Here is a 20,169-nt window from a genome sequence, read left to right on the forward strand (position 1 = left end):
TATTTGGGATTTGGAGCGGGTTTGGAGGCTTAGTCCCCATTGGGGATGGGGACGGGGAATCCCCAATATATTTTTATTGGGGATTGGGGCGGGGATGGTGGTAGAGAATGACCCCGGAGATGGGGATGGTATTGTGATTCCCATCCCCAACCCGCCCCATTGCCATCTCTAGTCTGACACAAATAAAAAAATAAAAAGGAAGACTGTAATAAAAAAAGAAAAGAAAAGAAAAGGAAGAAGACCAAAACAGCCTCAAAATATTGCATATATACGTAACTCGGACCCGAACACTGGTGGCGGCACAAGACCTAGACCTAGTTTTCACTCATGGCCTGCACAATCGACTTCCGCTGCCTAGACGAAGGCTTCGGCGGCAAAACCTACAAGCGCAAGCGGAACCCCGAAGCCGCCGACGACGACGAAGATGCCGCCATGGAAATCGACGCCGCCGCCTATCCACCTCCGGCGAAGCGATCCGCGGTGTCCTCCTCGGACAATCCGGACAAACCGGTCTTCGGCCGGCCGAGCTACGACGGCGTGATCGCCGGGAAGGTCTCCGGGCGGAAGTGGAAGCAGCCGCGGAAGCAGAGGTCGTCGGCGCTCCAGGTGAGCCGGAAGGGGACGACGTTCGAGGAGAGGGAGAAGAACAAGTCGGTGAAGAAGGCGTACAAGGAGAGAATGGCGGAGCTGAAGGGGGAGATTAAGAGGAACAAGGAGGAGAAGAGGAGGAAGAGGGAGGAGAGGGAGAAGAAGAAGAAGGAGAATATTCTCAAGACTGGGACCAAGCTGCAGATTATTTCCAACCCCAAGACGATTCAGAGGATTTCGAGAACCAAGGCCAGGAATCAACTCAAGCCTGTTCCCGAGGAGATGATCAAGAGGAACAATAAGAAGAGCGGCCTTTTGCTTACGGAGTAGTCAGTCTTTTGCTTTTGTTTACTGCTCTTTTTTCATTTTCCTGTTTTTGTTTTATGGTAGGATTTTTCATCCTTGCTTTTGGGGACAATGAGGAGGTGTTGTGTTATGTGTTAATGAAATCGAATATATGCTACTCAGAGTTGCTGTGTTCAAATGTTGTGTGCTTACTTTCAAAATGTTATAGTTATCTGGGATAAACCTGTGGCATTGAGTGTGGATTATTGCTTCGAAAAGCCTTCCCGATTACAAAGAGAACCCGACCTCTCTGTTTTTGATAACAAAGAGAAATAGCAGTTACCAGAAATGCCGCTACGTCAACTCTAGAATTGATTCACCCGTAAACTGGGAGCGATACATTAGTGCTTGTGTATGGTGCTGGGGAAAATCATGTACAAAGATGTTGAGATGGTACAGCTCGATAAAGAGGACATGAATTGTTGTATTTGGGAACTGTGTGAACTTAGAACTTCTATTAGGAAGTCTCCATTGTTGACAGATTCTGTTGCGATGTGTGAGTTGTAATGCTAGTCTCATATATTAGTGTTTGGCTTTGAAGTTTTTAAAAGTTTGGGCACTATGTATAGACTTGAATTAGAGTTCATTTAGGTCACGATTCGTTGGGACACAGTGGAAAGTTGAGTATTCAGTTGCATTTGTATAGAAACTGCATATAAAGTGTCAGTACTTTATATACATCATAGATTCATAGGGGGAATGCATCTCCAACTTTATATACATCACTGCAACTGAACCATTTATGTCTGAAAAAATAGTTCAGAGAAGAATTGTAGTTTTCAAAACTTTATGGATGTGTAGTCACAGGATGTACTACAATAGATAACTGAATGGCAGATATTGGCCTTCCAATTTTGGCTCCCTTTTCAGATAGTTTATAAATCAGAAGCATATTTTTTCAAACAAACTATTTGTGGTTTATATATAGAAACAGATAGTACTTTTAAATTTAAAGTTGGTGATTTAAAGTTTGGGCTGTGCTACCTGTAATGTGGCTGCTGCATATCATAATCTGGCAGATTATTAGTTGACTCAGTGGCTTTTTCCTCATTTGCTTCGAGCAGGGGCAGGCTGCATAGAACCACCCATCTTCTGGCACAAACCTCGTTAATGTAGCTCTGCAATAGAACAGCTTGTCCTGAGATGTAAGGCAGAATATGTTTACTGTTGATATATTTAGAGATGTAAATACATTGCGAATGAAAAAAAATATAGTTGAAAGTAATTCATGTTGTGAATAAAGTGTTTACTGTGGATATATTTAGGGATGTGAATACATTGCTGATGAAAAAAATATAGTTAAAAGTAATTCATGTTGTGAATAAAGTGTTGAATGAGTTTCTATTGCTGGTTGTGAATGAAGTGTTGAATGAGTTTCTATAGCTGGATTGACTATCTAGTATCTACATTGTTTACCATTTTTTTTTTTTGAGAAGAAAAGGAACTACAACATGAAACCCCTTGGACACCCAAGGTTAGCAGAATCCAGAAGCAACGCGGACGAGGCCACAGTCGGAATGGAATTGAACCAAATCTTGGGATTGGAAAGATCATGACCCATTGAGGTGATAACGTCCGCAACGAAATTGGCCTCACGAAAAACATGAGAGAAGGAAACAGCCTCAAATTTTGCAGCAAGGCAGCTAATGTCGGCGATCAAGGATCTGATTCTCCAAGGAGTGGCACAAACCCCTTGTGGAAAATGATGGAAATGAGTGACAGTAAGAGCCTCGGTTGTTTACCTTCCTCAGAAGAAGGAACAAAATTTTATATAATCAAGGATCTGCTTAGGTGCTAATCTACATTGTTTACCTTCTATATAGCTGGATCCAAGATGTTTAATTCCGAGAGTTTTTTTCTCAATAGCCTCTTACTCTTCAGGACTCATTAGCTGCTTAGGTAGACTTGATAAGATAGTCACAGTATGATTAGGACCTGCAATTCTTTTTTCTTTTTTTTCAACAAAGCAGTCGATAGATGTTAAACCATGAAACATTTGGTACTATTCTGAAAACATAGAAATCCTAATTATACTGAATAATTAAACATTCATTGCTATCAACTTATTTTAATGAAATGTTCCTCACTTGTTTTATATAATCCACTTGCCAAATTTTTCAAAAGGAGAAGAATGTTTCTCAGTTTTGACGAAGCTGCTGTCCTTTGTCATAAGGTTCTATAGAGACAGAATTATTTTGAAACAAAACAGAAAGATGAACAGAACAACAATGTTGAGGATGACATAGAGGTATAGTGGTAAAATACATTGAGAAAATGATTCAAGATCATAGTAGCTTCAAGAGGCAGACATAGTTGACTGGATCAGTTTTATTGATCATTCACTTTTGGAAACCTCAAAATTGTAGTCTATGTATAGTAGTGTTTATAAGAAAGAGATGAGAGTTGTGCGATAAACTTTGAAATAGATTTTTTGATATGTAGCTTTGAATATGTAGATTATTCAAACATTGTTGCTTGAATATGTAGCTTTGAAAATTACCATTTTTTTTTCCAATCATTTTTGTTCATTGAGTTATTTCAAGTGTAATAGTTTAATTTGACAATGCTAGAGTTTGATTGAGAAGTATTTTATGTTTAAATGGTCTGTTGCTATAATAATGATATAGTTGAATATATTACATTTGTTTTAGTTGATTAATGGTATTAATGTTTGGCAACTTGGACTAGAATCTGATAATAAACACTTGTTTATCACAAAATTGTATTGGTTTCATGTTGTTCTGATTAGTGATTACACAAGACTAAGCTATCTAAGTTATTTTGATAACATGCCTAAGCTGTGAATAGCCTTCAGAGTCAGAGCTTATTTGAATCTGATGGTAGACATACAATCCTAGAATGCTAAACCAACAAGTCTTGTCCATTATTGATACAATGAGAAGCTACTCCTGATCGTTTAAACATAGTATATACTGTTCCTAGAGAGCAATCATGAGAAGAGCATACTGTTAAGTAGGTGTCTTACAGGGCGAGCATGAGGATATAGATTTAGAAATTCATTAAGCACTGATTATTTTGTCAAATGCAAGACTTACAACACTGCAGATAACTTCCCTCAAATAATGGAAAAGAAAACCAACAGATGCAAATGCGATGCTACCTAGAGTAACGTCAGAAGAATCTGTACCTTGGCAATGTATCCACTTACTAGCAGCTGATATTGCGAGCAAAATTAGGCGATAAGGAAAGATAGCATAGCATACATCAGATGAAGAAAAAGAACTATGAACCCAGATGAAGAAAAAGAACCAGCAAATAATCACTGCTAGCAGAATAGAGATATACACATTAAACACAAATTTGGAAAATACAGCAAACAGATCAAATATTTGTCTTTGCATCAATTTAGCACACTAAAGTAACTATAGACCAGTGTAATGAAGAAAAAGAACCAGCAATAATCACTGCTAGCAGAATAGAGATATACACATTAAACACAAACTTGGAAAATACAGCAAACAGATCAAATATTTGTCTTTGCATCAATTTAGCACATTAAAGCAACTAAAACCAGTGTAACACATTTTAATTGGAAAAACTAACTATGCCAATCTACTTAGTTTACAGAGCAACTTAACCATGTCACTAACACGACATCACAACAATCAAAACCAATCATGCCACTAACCGTGTCTCAAGTTGTTAATCATGTCACTAACCATGTCTCAAGTAGCTAAACATGTCACTAATCAAGTCACTAACACGACATCAAAACAATTGAACCCAAACATGTTACTAACCATGTCTCGAGTCATTAATCATGTCACTAACATGTCTTAAGTTGCTAATCATGTCACTAACTATAGGCAAACTCGATTTGAGCAATCCGAGATTTATAATGCTTTATCATTGAATTATCCTTAATAAGAGCAAGTGGTAACATTCGTGATTGAGCTACTACCTAACACAGTCTCGAGTAGATGGCCCGGGAGTCCATGAAAATCCAAGTCCAATGGACAGCAGCTCAATGGTATTAAGATCATAAAGGTGTATCTGCTCTGCTTCTGACCATAGAAAATTAGTTGGACAATACACTATATAAATGCCATTTTTCTGTTACATCTAGCAATTACTTTTAGAATAATCATTTTACATGTACAAGATGGATGTGCATGTGCTCGTCTTGTTGAACAATTTCACTAAACGAACCAACACTAGGAATCAATGAATTGAATCATTGCATACCTATCAATCGTACACATTCTACAACTAGTTTTCTGATACAAGACATCATTGGTCATCATATTTGCATTCGCACTCGTCTTCCTCTTCACTCACATACTTCTTTTTTATTATGAAGAGCGTAATTCAAGATTCTAAGTAATGCAAAGAAAGATGAGTGAATGCACAGCCAATCATCATTCATTTTCTACACAATAGAGATGAACATTTTATGAGCTTTGTGAGCACCTATCGTTAAAAATATTGGAGAGCTAAAGAAAAAACCTTTTTAAGTTTTTCAAAACCGCTCCAATTAGAGATTGACACGTGGCGCTGAAATCACATCGAAATTCGGCTGTTTGGCATATATGCCGACACAAAACATCAAAATATCTTATAAATAGTTAGATTCTTTGTCGTATGTGCCGACACTTTTGTCGTATATGCCGACACAAAAAAAAATTTAAAAACCTTTTTTAAATTCATTAAATAATAAGAATAATTTTTAAATATTATGATCTAAATAGTTAGATTCTTTGTCGTATGTGCCGACACTTTTGTCGTATATGCCGATAAAAAAAAAATAAAAATCTTTTTTTAAATTCATTAAATAATAAGAATAATTTTTAAATATTATGATAAAATGTTAAATTATTTTTTTTACCTTATTTAATTAAATTAACATATTTTCAATATAATATTCATCAAAATTATACTCATATTATATTTTAATCAAGAATAGTGAAAATAACACCCCCATATAACACCTCATAGTTGTAGATGAGAATTGAGTCCTACATGAATAATGCAACAAGGGGGTGCTAAAATGAGAATAGCACCCCCAAATATACCTATGGTTGGAATTGCCCTAAGGGATACATTACGTCGGTCATACTTGGATTTAGCAAGACCGAATTGTATTGTAACTATAACCATCGTCCATAGAAATAAATCTGTGTGTGTTTGTGTGTATTAGCTAATCTCTGTAGCCATGATATTATACTCAGCCAAAAATCCCTAGAGTTACATTACGGTTCAAATTGTGTAAAATAGATTAACTAATTAGTCAAAATCACCAACGAATATCAGCGATTCAATTTCATTATTCATTGAGGACTAAACTTGAGGGTCATCTATCAAGGAAAGGAAAAAAAAAAAAAACAGCAGTTTTGAGTGATGAGTTGAATCCAACACTAGAAACCTAGAGGAATTCTGATTTATGTTTTATATTTATTTTTCTTATGTACTATAATACCATTAATTCCTTAAATTTTGTCCGAGGTATAGTATAGGAAGTAGCTCGTCTCATGCAAATCTCATATCAGAGAGAGCTGGCACCAAAAAATGTCTTCTTCGTGATACACTATAATCATTTTGTACATATATTTACGACACTGGCACACAAGAAGAATAAACATGAATCTCCTACCTTGGATGGAACAAGACCAACAAAATTGTTGAAGAATGCTATGCCACGTATCCAAAATTTCACACATCAGCTGGACACTTCTTTTCTACTGTTACCCTTGACAGATTACGCTCCTCAATTATGGTAATCAACTGGGATGCTTCAAACATACAAATCTCGATTTGTCAGTAAAGGAAAATATCATGTCACAGAGCTTTGGAAGCAGCATCTGAGTAATACTTGTTGTAGTTCAGGTATTCCCAGAAGTGAGAGAGTCCAAACTCGCCATGTTTAGGTGATCTGAGGTAACACAAGTGCAATTCTTTCATATTTGTGTCAAACGTTTGCTTTATGGAAAGAACCTGCAAAACAGATGCACAAACAAATTATGAACAAAAAGTTATTTCTTACTTTAGCAAACAGTAGACGGTTCTTTTCACTCGCCAGTAAAAATTCCAGAGAGCTGTTTTTGCTGAAATGGCACATAGATAAAAATTACAAAAGCAAATACTGTACTTTGCCTTGTAGGCACACAGATAAAAAGTTGAAGGCAATTAAAGGCACCCTAAATGGTGCTTTATACCATGTTGTGTACCATTCTAAACAATGATTTCTGAGAATGATTAGAACACCATCCCCAAGGAGATGGACTAGTTCAACATTACATTTTATTATATGGAATGAGAATGAGAATGCATAATGCAGACGAGATTCCTGTTCAGCAATTCACTGGAATCACTACAACCCACCCCATCTCTATATACTAGTGTCTAGTGCTACAGAACCACTCTATACTGCAAATTAAGCAATGCCGCAAACTGTATATAGAAATTCCCAATGGTATTGCCACCATAACCCCCTCTTCTACTTCCACAGCCTCCAGTTCTTAACCTCTACTCCATATTCACTCAACATATACCACAAACCTCCCAGACCCCTACATCCACCACTAGAGCAACACTAAGGAATTTAATCTTGGATCTCAATACTATTTAATCAGCTGAACAACATCAAATATTAATTCGCATTCTAGTCTCACCTTCCCGGTCATTGTTTTAATTAATGGGCTTCACACTCTTACCTGGGTTTGGATTTGTAGCCATTTGCATTTTCTGAGAAGGAAATAGGGTAAGGGTTGTCACAATGGTGGTGGTTTTGGGTGAGATGTAAACTGTTGCCAGTAGCCAGTCTCATTCCTTTGAATTAAGGAAATGTTGATGTGAAATCATTGACTCGAGATTTTTCCCTTTCTAAACAGGCAAAAATTATGGAATGGACTGGAATTATGAGATACGAGGATTAAGTACTCCTCACAAACACAAGGCCGGCATCACAATAGTATGAATACATGTTTGTCTATGATATAAATGTACCATGACTGGCATTTCAAAGCAGAACACTATGTTTCAGAGAACGCCAAATTTGGATACATAATTCCATAGGCAACCAAAGTATCCTAACATAGCAACACTGCAGCACTTTGTCCTTTCCATCATTTTTACTATATATGACATTGCTAGTTCAACTCAAGTTAAATTAAGGTAAGGCTAAATTTCCCTATCCACATTTCTTTACAACTATATGAGAATCACCTGGGATATATTGATTCCAGAGTGTCTTGCAATTAAATTCCCTTGACCTGTTCCTGCATTCCATACTTCCCCAGTGAGACAAGACCTGAAGTCCAGAGCACACTGCAGAATGCTCTCAATGATGCAAGCTATAGGTCTTGTTTCATCAGAGAGGAAACATCTGCAAAGGTTCAATTCACGGTTAACAGACAAACAAGGGTGACAATACCAAGAAAATGAACCAAAAGAAAGAACAATTAAAAATCTATGCTTAGGTAATTACATTACATAATATACAGAAAGAAAAGGTGGCTCAACTATGTGCTCAAGCGCAGATACTATGCGGCGGCCTAAGCAATAAGTCCAACCTATCTATTCATTGTACTGAATCAGCTATGTGCTAGTCTGGCTGTGAGTTCCAGTACAAAAGGTACTATGTGGTCCCATTATCATAAGAAAAATACAATATAAACTAAAGAACCAAGGACTTGATAGAAAATTCTTTAATAGTCGCAGACAAAATCCACACCTGGTGCGCATTTTTCTGATGAGAAAGAATCAACAAACATATTGACAATTGAAACACTATCACAGTGGGAAAGTCCAGAAAGAAGTGGAAAAGAAGCACACAATGGAGAGTCCCAATCCCCAATCCTCGCAAGACCTGACCTAAATCCCATTTCCAACCGACTATGTGCAGGAAAATGTGATTGGCATATATCCCATACTTGCTTTTAGTGACAGCACGCCAAATGTAATCTCTTTCTAATGTGAAACCTCACAACCATTTTCCAAGGAGGGTAACATTCCTCTCATCCAAGTTGCTTATCACTGAACCACCTGTTTCTTAGGACAAGAAACAACTTTACACCTTACCACAAATTGTTCCTATAACTGGCCCTGACCCCCTCGGATAAAAAGTGATGCAGGACAAGAGGCAAAAGAACTGTAGAACTAGAATTTATTTGCAGCAGGTCCGATTGTAGAAAGAAAAGGGATTTAGAGTAAGGGAAATTAAGAAAGGGATAGGGCTACTAGCATCACACCAGTAGGGTTTCTAGGCATCACACCCAGAGAACTTAGGCATCACACCTAAGGTTAGGTTGCATCACACAAACCTGGAGAGAAGCAGAAAGCTTTCAATTTTATTATTCTCAATCTGCCAATAAAAGACTACAAAGACCTCTATATATAGGGAGGCTAAGATAACTCTAGAATAACTAGGGATATCCTTGAAGAATCCTAAAGAAATAATCCTACTAATTATAAGAATCCTAATAATAAAAACCTAGATATATTTGAACTACTTTCCAAATCTTGACTTAAAATATTTTGCTTGTATTCTTCATCAAAAAGTCTCTCATTATGCTCCCAATCTCTTCACAATTTCTACGTTATTCTATATATAGGTATGTTTGTATACTACTAGAAACTAACTGAAGTCAACCGTGTTACAGCATTGGGAGAATTCGAATAAATAGGAGTACACACTATAGAATTAAGGAGAGGCTGAGGATGGTTGGTTTAGGGCACACAATACTGGAAATCGGATTGTGGCGATCCTCCAGAAATGTTAGTGGAAGTTGTAGAAACTTTGTTCATAATTTTGCAAAGAGGTATCATGTATACTACATCTTTTATTAGTACGTAACAACACTTAATCGCGTCCTTTTAATCTCCTATCCACTTTTAAACAACCAGATCCCAAAATCTCACAGCTTTCATGGATCAAATTCCCAGCCTACAGGACTATCTAGCAATCACAGCCTCCTGTTACCTTTCTTCTACATTGATTCAAGCAATGTAGCGGCCCACACCCAGCACAAATTGGGGACAATTTATCACGTATTTACTATGAGTGGACAAAGTATTTTAGCTTATGTAATTAAGAACATAAACATTTCAATTTACATGGATTGCATATAATAACTGAATAACTTTATTACATGATGTCGGGGGACTTACATGTGAAGTGAATCTGAGAGATATGCCATGTGCACTGACTGAAGATCCATCATATCTTTGACCTACATTTAAGACCAAGATTTTATAACCATGTGAAGGCATGTGTCGGAGAATTTATGTTTGAAAAAGCATACCAAAATCAATAAAACTATACAGCATAGAAGTGACATTAAAAATTACAGATGTCTTGACATTTCATCTTTCTGAAGAGACCCCACTAATTGAATAACTGTATATACTTACTGAAGAATATAAAATAATAAAATTTTATTACATGACCAGGGTGAAATATATTAGTTCCATCCAACAGAGCCCAATAAATCGCATACATGAATACCAGTCAAGGAAGGAATTCCACGTTTCCTTAGCAATAATAATATAAATGGTTTTTAACCGTCTTCAGTGGAAATGATAAATAATAAAACACTAGAAGACATTGTTATCCAACATGCATTTGAACTCATATTCATAAGACTACTTGCAATACTGCAATCAATAATTTCTTTTTCCTTCATATTAACTCATAGTTGACTTGAAGGAGAAATTTTAATGTTACTTTTACATGTCAAAATTATCAAAGACAACTTATTTTAAATATCTATTTCTCCGTTGTCGAATGCAAAGTAGGAAAATATGAATCAACTTATTTTAAATATCCATTGCATGCCCATTCTAAGGAACAAAATTACGCGATAAAATATGAAATTTCAATTAGGTGATGTACAATGAATTATGTCATTCATATTAACCTTCCATAAAATCATTTGAACTTCACTTTTAGGCTCAATTTACGAATAACTATTAGAACAAGGTAGCAGGCTGCAAACCTTATGCTTAAGTGAATATAGAAACCTGCACCATGATACATGTGATAGCTGTGACTCCACATATTGCTGTAATGTAGATACAAAGTGATTGACCTGATGCCTGGAGATACATCAGAGAGACGATGACTGAATAAAATATTCAATTAGTAGTGATGGGAAATCACATATGGGAGGTTTAACCTGCTAATGAATGCACATATAGAATATAAAAGTCCCTCCACCTGAAATTAACTGTGTCTATTACGGTTTAAGTAAGTTTGGATGCTTGAATTATCAGCCCAGTTAAGCTACTTTGCGTAGTTTTTTGCTAAAAGGCAGTTAACAGTTTCATTCCGGATGTAATGCTTGAATTTGTCTATAAACAATACATAGAATGTTTCAAAAAATGTATACAAATAAACTAATGTGGAATCAGACTCATAAAACCAAATAGAAAACACAAAAAGTGTCATTAGAACACCACAAATAATATTTGGGTCATTGGAAGGAAGAATAGAAAAATGTTTTGAGTATTACCAAAAGGGTTAGGCCCAGTTTGGGGGAGCTGGGATTAATTTAAAAGTAGCTGTAGCTTTTAGCTTATGAAAGCTGCTGTTTACCAACTTCTATAAGCAGCAACTTAATGGTGCAACTTTTGAAATAAGCTGCTTTTTTTAAATTTCACCAAACACCTTTTGCTACTTAACTTATAAGTTAAGCAGCTTTTTGCACAGCTTATAACTGGGCCTTAGGGTGCAAGAAGTTTGGATGAGTTAAACTTTTCCCAGCTTCATGGGATTCGGTTTCACTTTCAACTATTTTGCTGACTTACTGGCACTTTTTTTTTTTTTAATTATTATTATGCGTTTGGTCCTTCCTTTATTTGGTTTTATTGGATGTGGATTGTTCATCCACTAGTCATACTTATTCTCTAATTAATACAATCTTCTTTCTCCTCAAAACGTAAACAAATAAAAGCCTGAATCTTAATAGGTGCAAAACTAATTGATAATGCAAAGGCAGATATACTAGTACAAAAAACTACTATAAGATCAAGCAAATGTGAAAAAGGAACAATTGTGGAAAATACCTCATTTTCACCATTGCATTGAAATGACTCACTTCCTTTTCATGTTGCTCAGAGTGGTTATTCCGACTAATCAACTGGACCAGATCCTGCATATTTAAAGAATATTTTAGTATTGTTTGTGCGACTAAAACAAAAAGGTCAGTCAAATGTACTTCCATGATGCAAAATGCAAATCCAAGTGGCCTAATACATGATTCAAAAGTTCAAAGAACTGTACCCCTATCATCAAATACTAAATATATTGTCCATATCCAAACAAAGACTAAGACTACAAAATCAAGCTGTTCTCCAAAAGATTGGATCAGTATTCAGAACAGTTTAACAAAATTTCCCTGTTAGAAGGATTTTAGGCAGTCTTAAACTGAAAAGCCAGAAAAATATATGTTGAAAATAATTCTAACAAGCAGTATACCAGGAAAAAAAAAATTAAAGAAAAATCCACACCTTCAATTGGCACCACACGTCAGTCAATGAAAACAGAGCAAGTTTCACTTGTATCAAGAAACTGAATATCTCGGCATATATTTTCAATGCACCAGGAGTCAAAACAATGCTGATGGGCCAGTCCACTCGATATCCCAAACCTAGAAAGTTGAAGGAATGGACTCCTGCATCATTGACACAAATCACACAATAATACATGAGAAGATAGAGAAAGCCCAACACAAAAACAAAGTCAGAGAGATGACAGAAGAATGCCAAGTTAAATTTAAACCAAATGTCTCAAAATTCTAAAGCATAATCAAGTCTGAAAGCCCATAAAAGGGGGCAGACACTAGAAGCTTGTTCAAACAACAAAAAATTAAGGTGCTGATGAAACTTGTATTAACAAAGGTACACTTAAGTCCCAAAAAAAGAACCGGAATGTAATAATGTACCAATAGCAGATGCTGAAAGAGGCACTGCATCATGTCCTTTCAGGTACACAAATAACCTGTCCTTATTATGATCACGTTCACATGATGACCTCTGAACTGACGACTCAAGAAAACTTTGAATTTCGGAAAGTCTATGATCTGCCTGCGTAATACTCCATTTCTGTTATTCCAGAATAAAAATGGAGTCAGATGGGACTGAGGAATCATACAACAGTATCGTATAATGACAGAGAGTGATTATTACATGATGCCAAAGGGACATAATAAACAAATCTGCCCAGTCTGCTAATTCCATGAAGTGGTACCGTCGCAGAGCCAGCAAATGTTCTTGCAAATCAAATCCTTCTTCAAGCAACTTAATAGTTAACTTGCTGACATACTTATATCTAGCATGTTCAAGGATAATATCTCATTCCAAAACAAAATTTTGACCAGGATAGGAAAAATAATAGCATTCCGAGTCAATGACTCAATATAATACTCTGAAAGAAAAGATATAGAATTTAAACATCTATCCTTCTTCATTAAATGACATTCCAATATGCGTTTGAGTTTTATATTCCAATGGCTGAAGATCATTACAAGGTAGCACTAGATTTTCTATCCCAATCCTCAAAACCATGAACATGAATTTTAGTGTAACATAATGCACTGTTAGACTAGATGCCTAGAAAGAATAGAGTGACACAAAGAAGGATATGCAGACTCATAACCTTCAAAGAACCAATAAGCAACCAAGCACTGAACAACAAACTGACGGTCCTAGAATATTCTATGCAGACACATAAGCTTCATTGAGAAAAGAACAGTGAAATTGGTTAAGACACCTTAAAGAAACCAATTAAATCCTACATGCATGGTTGCTATTCGCTAGTGGTTACCAAAACCATGTATAGAACAAATTATCCTCTCCAGAAAACACAAACTTGAAAAAAAAAAAAAATAGCATAAAGCAAGTATGTAAGGATACTGGAGCATGATTTCCTGCAGAAGGCATGTGTCGATAATAAAATCAAGTGGTATGTCAAAAGTGGCCGCCAAGCCTTCTCTGTGATCTTCAACTCTATTAATGACAGTGTCACTAAATCTACCAAGCAAACTCTCCCAACAACTACCACCAGAAACATTTTTTAAAGTAGCATCTCCTTTGGTGTGGCCCTTCGAATCTGAAGACGGAAGAGAGTCAGATACTATTGTTCTTCCAATCAGAACATCAGCTTCTGCAGAACATTGTTTCAGATGGTGATCACTCCTAACACTGGTAGTAGAGGCACCAGAGTCCATGAGCCCTACAGGAACCTTTACCGGAAACCCCTTACAAGGATCTTTTACGTGAGAGAAATCAAAGTAAGCCAAAGAATCCCCAAGGTCTGTCTTGCATCTCTCTCCAGGCCTGGATGTTAGGTGAAGGAAATTATTTTTTGTCAACATTGGGTTCATGCTGAGAAAATTGTTATGGTAATTAACCTTCCACTGTTGTAATGCAAATGTATCAGAAGTATAACTGGCCTTTTGAGGTTCAACCTTGCCAAAGGCTTCTTCTATTAAAGCATTACTATCCATGATTCTTTTTCTAAAATATGATGAACCTTCCTTTAATGATCCCATTATTCTTTCATTCACCTTTGAGGCAAAGTCCGTTGGACGTGACTTCAGACCTTCTTTGTACTCTATATCAATGACAGACTGATTCTCAAAATAATCTCTTTCCGGCCAATCCTTATCAGAGAGACAATCTGAAAATTGAACATCCAATATCTGACTCGTAAGTATGCCTTTATAATGAGAATGCCCAAAGGCATCTTTTCTTTCACAACTTCTACTAATCTTGTCTATATGACATGAATCTGCAGATCCATGGGGCTTTTGCAAAGTATCAACTGGAATACTCATTGAGAAGCTTAAAGCAGATAAATACTTTTCTTCTTCCCCTACAATGTGATTAGGGAACTCAGTCATCTGCTCAAACACATTTTGCTCTTCAGATATAGTGGAGCTTGAACATTCAGATGACTCGTATGCATCTGCAGTGTAACATACATCGTCTCTTGTACTTAACTCGTCTGAATCCAAATCATCAGCCACCCTGACAATCAAAGAAATTAACCTTTGTTGAAGGTACGACAACATTTGGAGAAAATGAAAGAACTAGATGCAGGATAAACGAATACGTATTGCACAACCTAACATCATCATATGTTATATGGTGAAAATAACACAATACATGCACGCAAGTGTTCACATGCACACAAATATCCACACATAGGAAGGAGAGGGACGGAGAGGAAGGGGTAGAGAGAGAGAGAGATTACACATTTGACTCCCTTTCATCATCTGTTGAAGGAGCAATAAAACTGTCATCCAGTGGGACTAAAACTGGGATGGTTGAACTCCTTCCACTATTATCCAAGAGAACAGGCAGTGTGTCTTGTGAAATTACCTGCAAAATGACAATCATGCATACTATTAAAAGAAAAAGAAAAAAACAACAGGATGACAGACACAACTACAGAAACAAGATCATATGAAATATGATAGAAATGAAGCATATGTTTCAAAAGAGGGGATATCTTATAATGAAACTCTGAAATCTCTATATCCTTCAAGAGTATCCTTGTGACTGGTATAACATCCAAAAAAAAAAAATCAGTTCTATTCAACAGACCAGTTCCTGTCTGCTTAAAAATATGAATATATTTGCTTAAAGCATGCACACAGACATAAATCCAATTTGTTTATAACTGAAAGTAGAGCTTGAACCTCAGCGTGACAGGTTGCTGCAAACCACCACTATACCATTTCAAACATATCAGAGTATCAATGTCTGAAAATTACATTAAAGAATTATTAGTCCCACCTATGACTATATGCTAAGTGGCGTGATCATTATGAGAATTATCACAACATGCATCACTTTGTTATGTGTTAAACATGCGAGATGGCAAGTAACAATCTTAGTAATTCAGAAAAAAGAAATCAAGGGAACTATCAAAGGTACTTGCTTATAAGGTATAAACAGACAATAATATAACTACGTTGGCCTGCAACCGAAAATATTGCCATTTGCATTGCATGCTTGAAACAAATAACCGCAGATAAGAAAAAAGATAAATAAACAAAAAGAACATACCAAGAAAGGAGACTGGTAATTGCATTTTTACATTTTTAATAAAATAGGAGAAAGCACAAGTTCCATCTGAAAAAACTAAACTACCACGACAAACCACCTGTTGAAATCTGAACTCTAATTCCATCAAAACATTCTGGAGTTGGTCCTGCATCCTTTTGTAATAACATTCCCTTGAAAGTACCATGGACTCTATATTTCCTTTGCTGAACGTCAATGGAGATGCATAAGATGGACAATTGCTTGAAAACCCACTCCAGCAGGGAAGAAAACTCTCATAAGTATGGTTCTTAGGGGCAACAAAAGTACACAATTCAAGCAATTTCGCTAGAACTTGCAGCTGCTGACCAGCTCTGAAAAGTGGAATCAAGCAGTCCTTCAAAAAACAAGGAACAGGAACTCCATCTCGTTCCTGAGATACGAATACCAACCATCAGAACTTTAGGAAGAAGACAATGACTAATTCATTGAAAACAGTATGTAACTCCCATGTTTGGAAAGTAAAACGTAATTAGCATTACCCTAATAGTTGCCAATGGGAAGTCAATAGAGATACCAGCTTCAACAGATGGATTAGGAGAGTAAACATATTCAACCAAAAACTCCTCATAAGGATCGCTAATCTCAGCTTTGAATATCCATGATCTTATGAATCCGAAGTACGGTTCACATGTACGAAGAAAAAGAAATTTTAGTACAGGACGATGAGCAGGATCAGCAACCTAAACAAACATAAAGTATATAAATATGTCAGTGTTAACACTAGCAGAATCCCATTTCACTATGATTGAAGGCCAATTTACGTTCAGAAAAGATGCCACAATAACGAAAGGAGACAATTAAAAGCATGTGATGGAATACCATAACAAATAAGGCCAGTGAATATAATTTCCGGAACAAGTCGAATAGAGCAGTAATTTGAAGCTAACCTGTAACTGAGTATACAAATACGTGAGTAGGTCACCCCCTCTATAGAAATTACAAAACTCAGCTTTGGCTTTCGTAAGTAACTCATCAAAAGAAGACGCCGAGAAGCAATCAGAAAACTGATATAAGTTGCATGTGTTTGTAAGGGATTCAATCTGAGTCCTCAATTCCTTTGTGTGCAGATACAGCTCCAACAAAGTAAGCTCCGAATGGACTACACTGTTGAGACATCCCACGGCAGAAGGCGAGCCCGAAGAAGAGCGCCGCCTCACACCCACAGATGCATACAAGGTATCCAAAGCACACATGTAACCCTCCACAACCTTCCCCACCGCAACAGCAAAAGCATGATTAACAAGACTATACGGAGCGCACTGTTTTGGTGGAGCTTCATTTTGACCATCCACATTCAAATCGGTAAAGTAATCGACGAATTTTCCGAGAAGAAAGACCAGCAAACCTGAGCAGCCTATGGGGTGGAGAACATTCCCCAGAGCATGAGTGCTGGAAGACCTACTCCACAGACTCGGAACCTGATGGAAGGTCCTATCAGCCGGATCGGAGCGAAACGCAGCAGAAAGCTTTTGGACACTAATAAGGGAGGATTCAACTCCTTGCAGTGCATTCATCGCCAGCCGCACCAGACTCGCCTCCTGTGAACAGAATCGAGTCCAAATGAAAATGAAGGAATTTGTGAAAATTGAAAACCCTAGATTGAGAGAAGGAGGGGCTTACGGAGACGGTGGAGGCGTGGTAGAGGGAGTGAGAGGTGGAGGTTGGAAGATGGAAATGGCCGCTTTCGGAAGGGATGGATTCCCATGTGGTTGGATGAAGCAGTGGATCTTCGAGGTTCAAATTCTGGAGCAATGAGGATGCGAAATTGGTGTCCACAGCCATATCTCGTCTGGTTCTCAATTTTGGAGATTAGGGTATAGGCATCGGTCTTCTTCCCCAATCGAGCAGAGTACCGGAGAGTGTTAGTTTACCCCGCCCAAGGTATTTATACGGGAAAATGGTTTTGAATTTTAAATATCGACCATTTCTCGGTTAATCTCCTAACTGGAAGTCGCTTTGAGTTGTAACACAGTAACAGCCTCAACGGTCCGTTGAGTAGATCTGTACAAGTCACAATAGGCTCATGTAAATTGATGTGTAAATTAAATTTTTAATTGGGTATGAACTCACTGTCGATTCCTTACGTACACCACTAGGTGACATGGGCTCGACACAACATATAGTCATATCCACACCTCCAGAGGTTCACGGTTTCGACACCGTAAGAAGCATAACTCCTATCACTCTTAGGTCACTAAACAAACATATCTCTCATATACAAGCATGTCTAGCCTTGTTTTTTTTATCTCTACAATTAAATAGAGTAAAGAAATACTTATTGCGAGGCATCGACCAACCAACATGGAAGGGATATATAATAGCATATACACACAGGAAAAGTCACTAACATGGAAGGTATAGCTCACCCTACCTAGATAAAATAGGTGTGTCCTCACTTTGGTCCGCTTTAGCATTCCTACATGAACTCGAGTCCCTGATTGAATAATTAAACCGTCAATAGTCATTCCTTTTTTTTTGTATCACTTAGGTAATCAATATTTCACGCATCTAATAATCTCGTTAATTAAATTGAGGCCATCTAAAACCCGTAAGTTCCAAATAAGCAACTTAATTTGTATGAAAGACTTTCCTTAAGCAAGGACTCTCCTTTTCAAAGTCAATGTCAAATCTTGGAAAAGAAATATTAGGATAATTCCTTTTATTTCTCCTTAACTCACGTTTGTCTCTGATCTAAGCTTTAAACCACCTTTAATCAAATAATCTTCTCTTGACTATCAATTTTGGAGAGTAATAATTCATCCAATTAATACTAATTTATCCTTCAATAAATTTTTCCTTCTCCCAAAATAGTCAAATTAACTTTTATTGTCTTTCCTTTGTAATTCCTTTTTCACTCTACGTTTTGAAGACCAATTAATCCATACCAAAACAATACTATTCACTTTTTATTGTTTTCTGTTTGGTCAAACCTTCCTTTAAATAGGACTTAATATCAATAAATTTCTAAGATTTCTTTTCTCTATTTCTTTTTTCCCAATTAATCAAAATAACTCTTATTCCTTTTTTGTCTTCCCACTCTTCACCTTAAAACATTATTTTTCAACCAAAACAACATGCAAATCAAATTGAATAATCCAACTCCATCAAAAACCAATCTACTCCGTTAAGATTGTTGAAATTGTAAGAATGAAGCCTAGTCTTCAGCCCACAAACCTTACCCTTAGGATTTCATAAAAACTCGTTCGATCACCTCTTTGGCTCCCTTCAACAACACTCTGTCTTTGCATAAAACTAACATGCAAATCACAATCTTACCCACTACGAACTTGGAGAGATCTTCTAATCCTAGAAATTAATCACTGCTTAATTTTTAATTGCCTCAAAAAAAATTTCTATGCGCGAAATATATGTACCAAAAGTAAAAGAAATATTACGGGGGCTCACACTCTCCCCTCCTTAAAAGAAATTTCATCCTCGAAATTTACCTGATTTTCAAAAGAGGTGTGGATACATCTCTTGCATCTCAAACTCGAGCTCCCATGTTGCTTCTTCCTTTCCATGATGAATCAATTAAACCTTCACCTAGGGGACTACACAGTTCCTTAATTTCTTCATACTCTGAGCTAGTATGCCCGTAGGTCATTCTTTGTATGTTGCATCACTATGTACTAGAAAATCCATCCATGCCAGAATTTGAGGAGCTTCCAATGATGTTTTCTTTAATTGAGACACATGAAACATGTTGTGTATATGCTCTAGTTGCAGAGGTAAATTAACTTTATACGCCACATGATCAATTCTCTGAGCTATCTGAAATGGTCCAATAGACCTTGGGCTAGCTTTCCCTTGAACCCAAATTGACTAATCCCTTTATAAGGGCTAACTTTTAGGTACACAGTCTCCCTTCTCAAATTCAAGGGGTCTCCTTCACATATCTGCATATGATTTCTACCTCCTTTGGGCTGTTTTCAGTCTCACCTTCACTATCTGTATTTCTCGGTTGTTTCTTTTATTACATCAGGACCTAGCAAAAATCTTTCTTCAGTATTCGCCCAACAAGTTAGGGCCCTACAATGTCGCTCATAAAGTACTTCAATTGGCACCATACTAATACTCTTCTGAAAACTATTGTTATAAGCGAATTCTACGAGTGGTAGGTCATTCGTGCCACTTCTCCCCAAGATCTACTATACATGCTAGCAACAT

The 20,169-nt window shown here is 36.8% G+C and overlaps 2 protein-coding genes across 2 annotated transcripts; one reads left to right on the forward strand and one right to left on the reverse strand.

Annotated features, from left to right (window-relative positions):
* Positions 1-276: 276 nt before the first annotated feature.
* On the forward strand, positions 277-1,072 carry LOC112168357 (coiled-coil domain-containing protein 86). Its single transcript, XM_024305478.2, has one exon. It carries the CDS (start codon positions 328-330, stop codon positions 916-918), a length of 591 nt encoding a protein of 196 aa, XP_024161246.1. The 5' UTR covers positions 277-327; the 3' UTR covers positions 919-1,072.
* Positions 1,073-6,399: 5,327 nt separating this feature from the next.
* Positions 6,400-17,907, reverse strand: LOC112165680. The gene is made up of 14 exons (XM_024302281.2): positions 17,623-17,907; positions 16,890-17,540; positions 16,482-16,682; positions 16,061-16,372; positions 15,146-15,273; positions 13,804-14,919; positions 13,078-13,219; positions 12,834-12,993; positions 12,400-12,563; positions 11,956-12,041; positions 10,887-10,986; positions 10,060-10,121; positions 8,116-8,275; positions 6,400-6,885 (listed from the first exon to the last, which is right to left on the reverse strand). The coding sequence occupies exons 1-14, from the start codon at positions 17,782-17,784 to the stop codon at positions 6,730-6,732; spliced, it is 3,600 nt and encodes a 1,199-aa protein (XP_024158049.1). The 5' UTR covers positions 17,785-17,907; the 3' UTR covers positions 6,400-6,729.
* Between the last annotated feature and the right edge of the window lie 2,262 nt (positions 17,908-20,169).

This window comes from Rosa chinensis, chromosome 5, assembly GCF_002994745.2.
Source record: "Rosa chinensis cultivar Old Blush chromosome 5, RchiOBHm-V2, whole genome shotgun sequence".
NCBI classification, from domain to species: domain Eukaryota; kingdom Viridiplantae; phylum Streptophyta; class Magnoliopsida; order Rosales; family Rosaceae; genus Rosa; species Rosa chinensis.

Excerpts from the sequence above, each read along its gene's own strand:
- LOC112168357 (XM_024305478.2), top strand. The coding sequence starts at position 328 with ATGGCCTGCACAATCGACTTCCGCTGCCTAGACGAAGGCTTCGGCGGC.
- LOC112165680 (XM_024302281.2), bottom strand. The coding sequence starts at position 17,784 with ATGGCTGTGGACACCAATTTCGCATCCTCATTGCTCCAGAATTTGAAC. Across the intron at positions 12,042-12,399 it reads ACGTGTGGTGCCAATTGAAG|GATCTGGTCCAGTTGATTAG; the intron begins GTGTGGATTTTT and ends TTAAATATGCAG. Across the intron at positions 8,276-10,059 it reads CTCTCAGATTCACTTCACAT|ATGTTTCCTCTCTGATGAAA; the intron begins GTAAGTCCCCCG and ends GAACCTTTGCAG.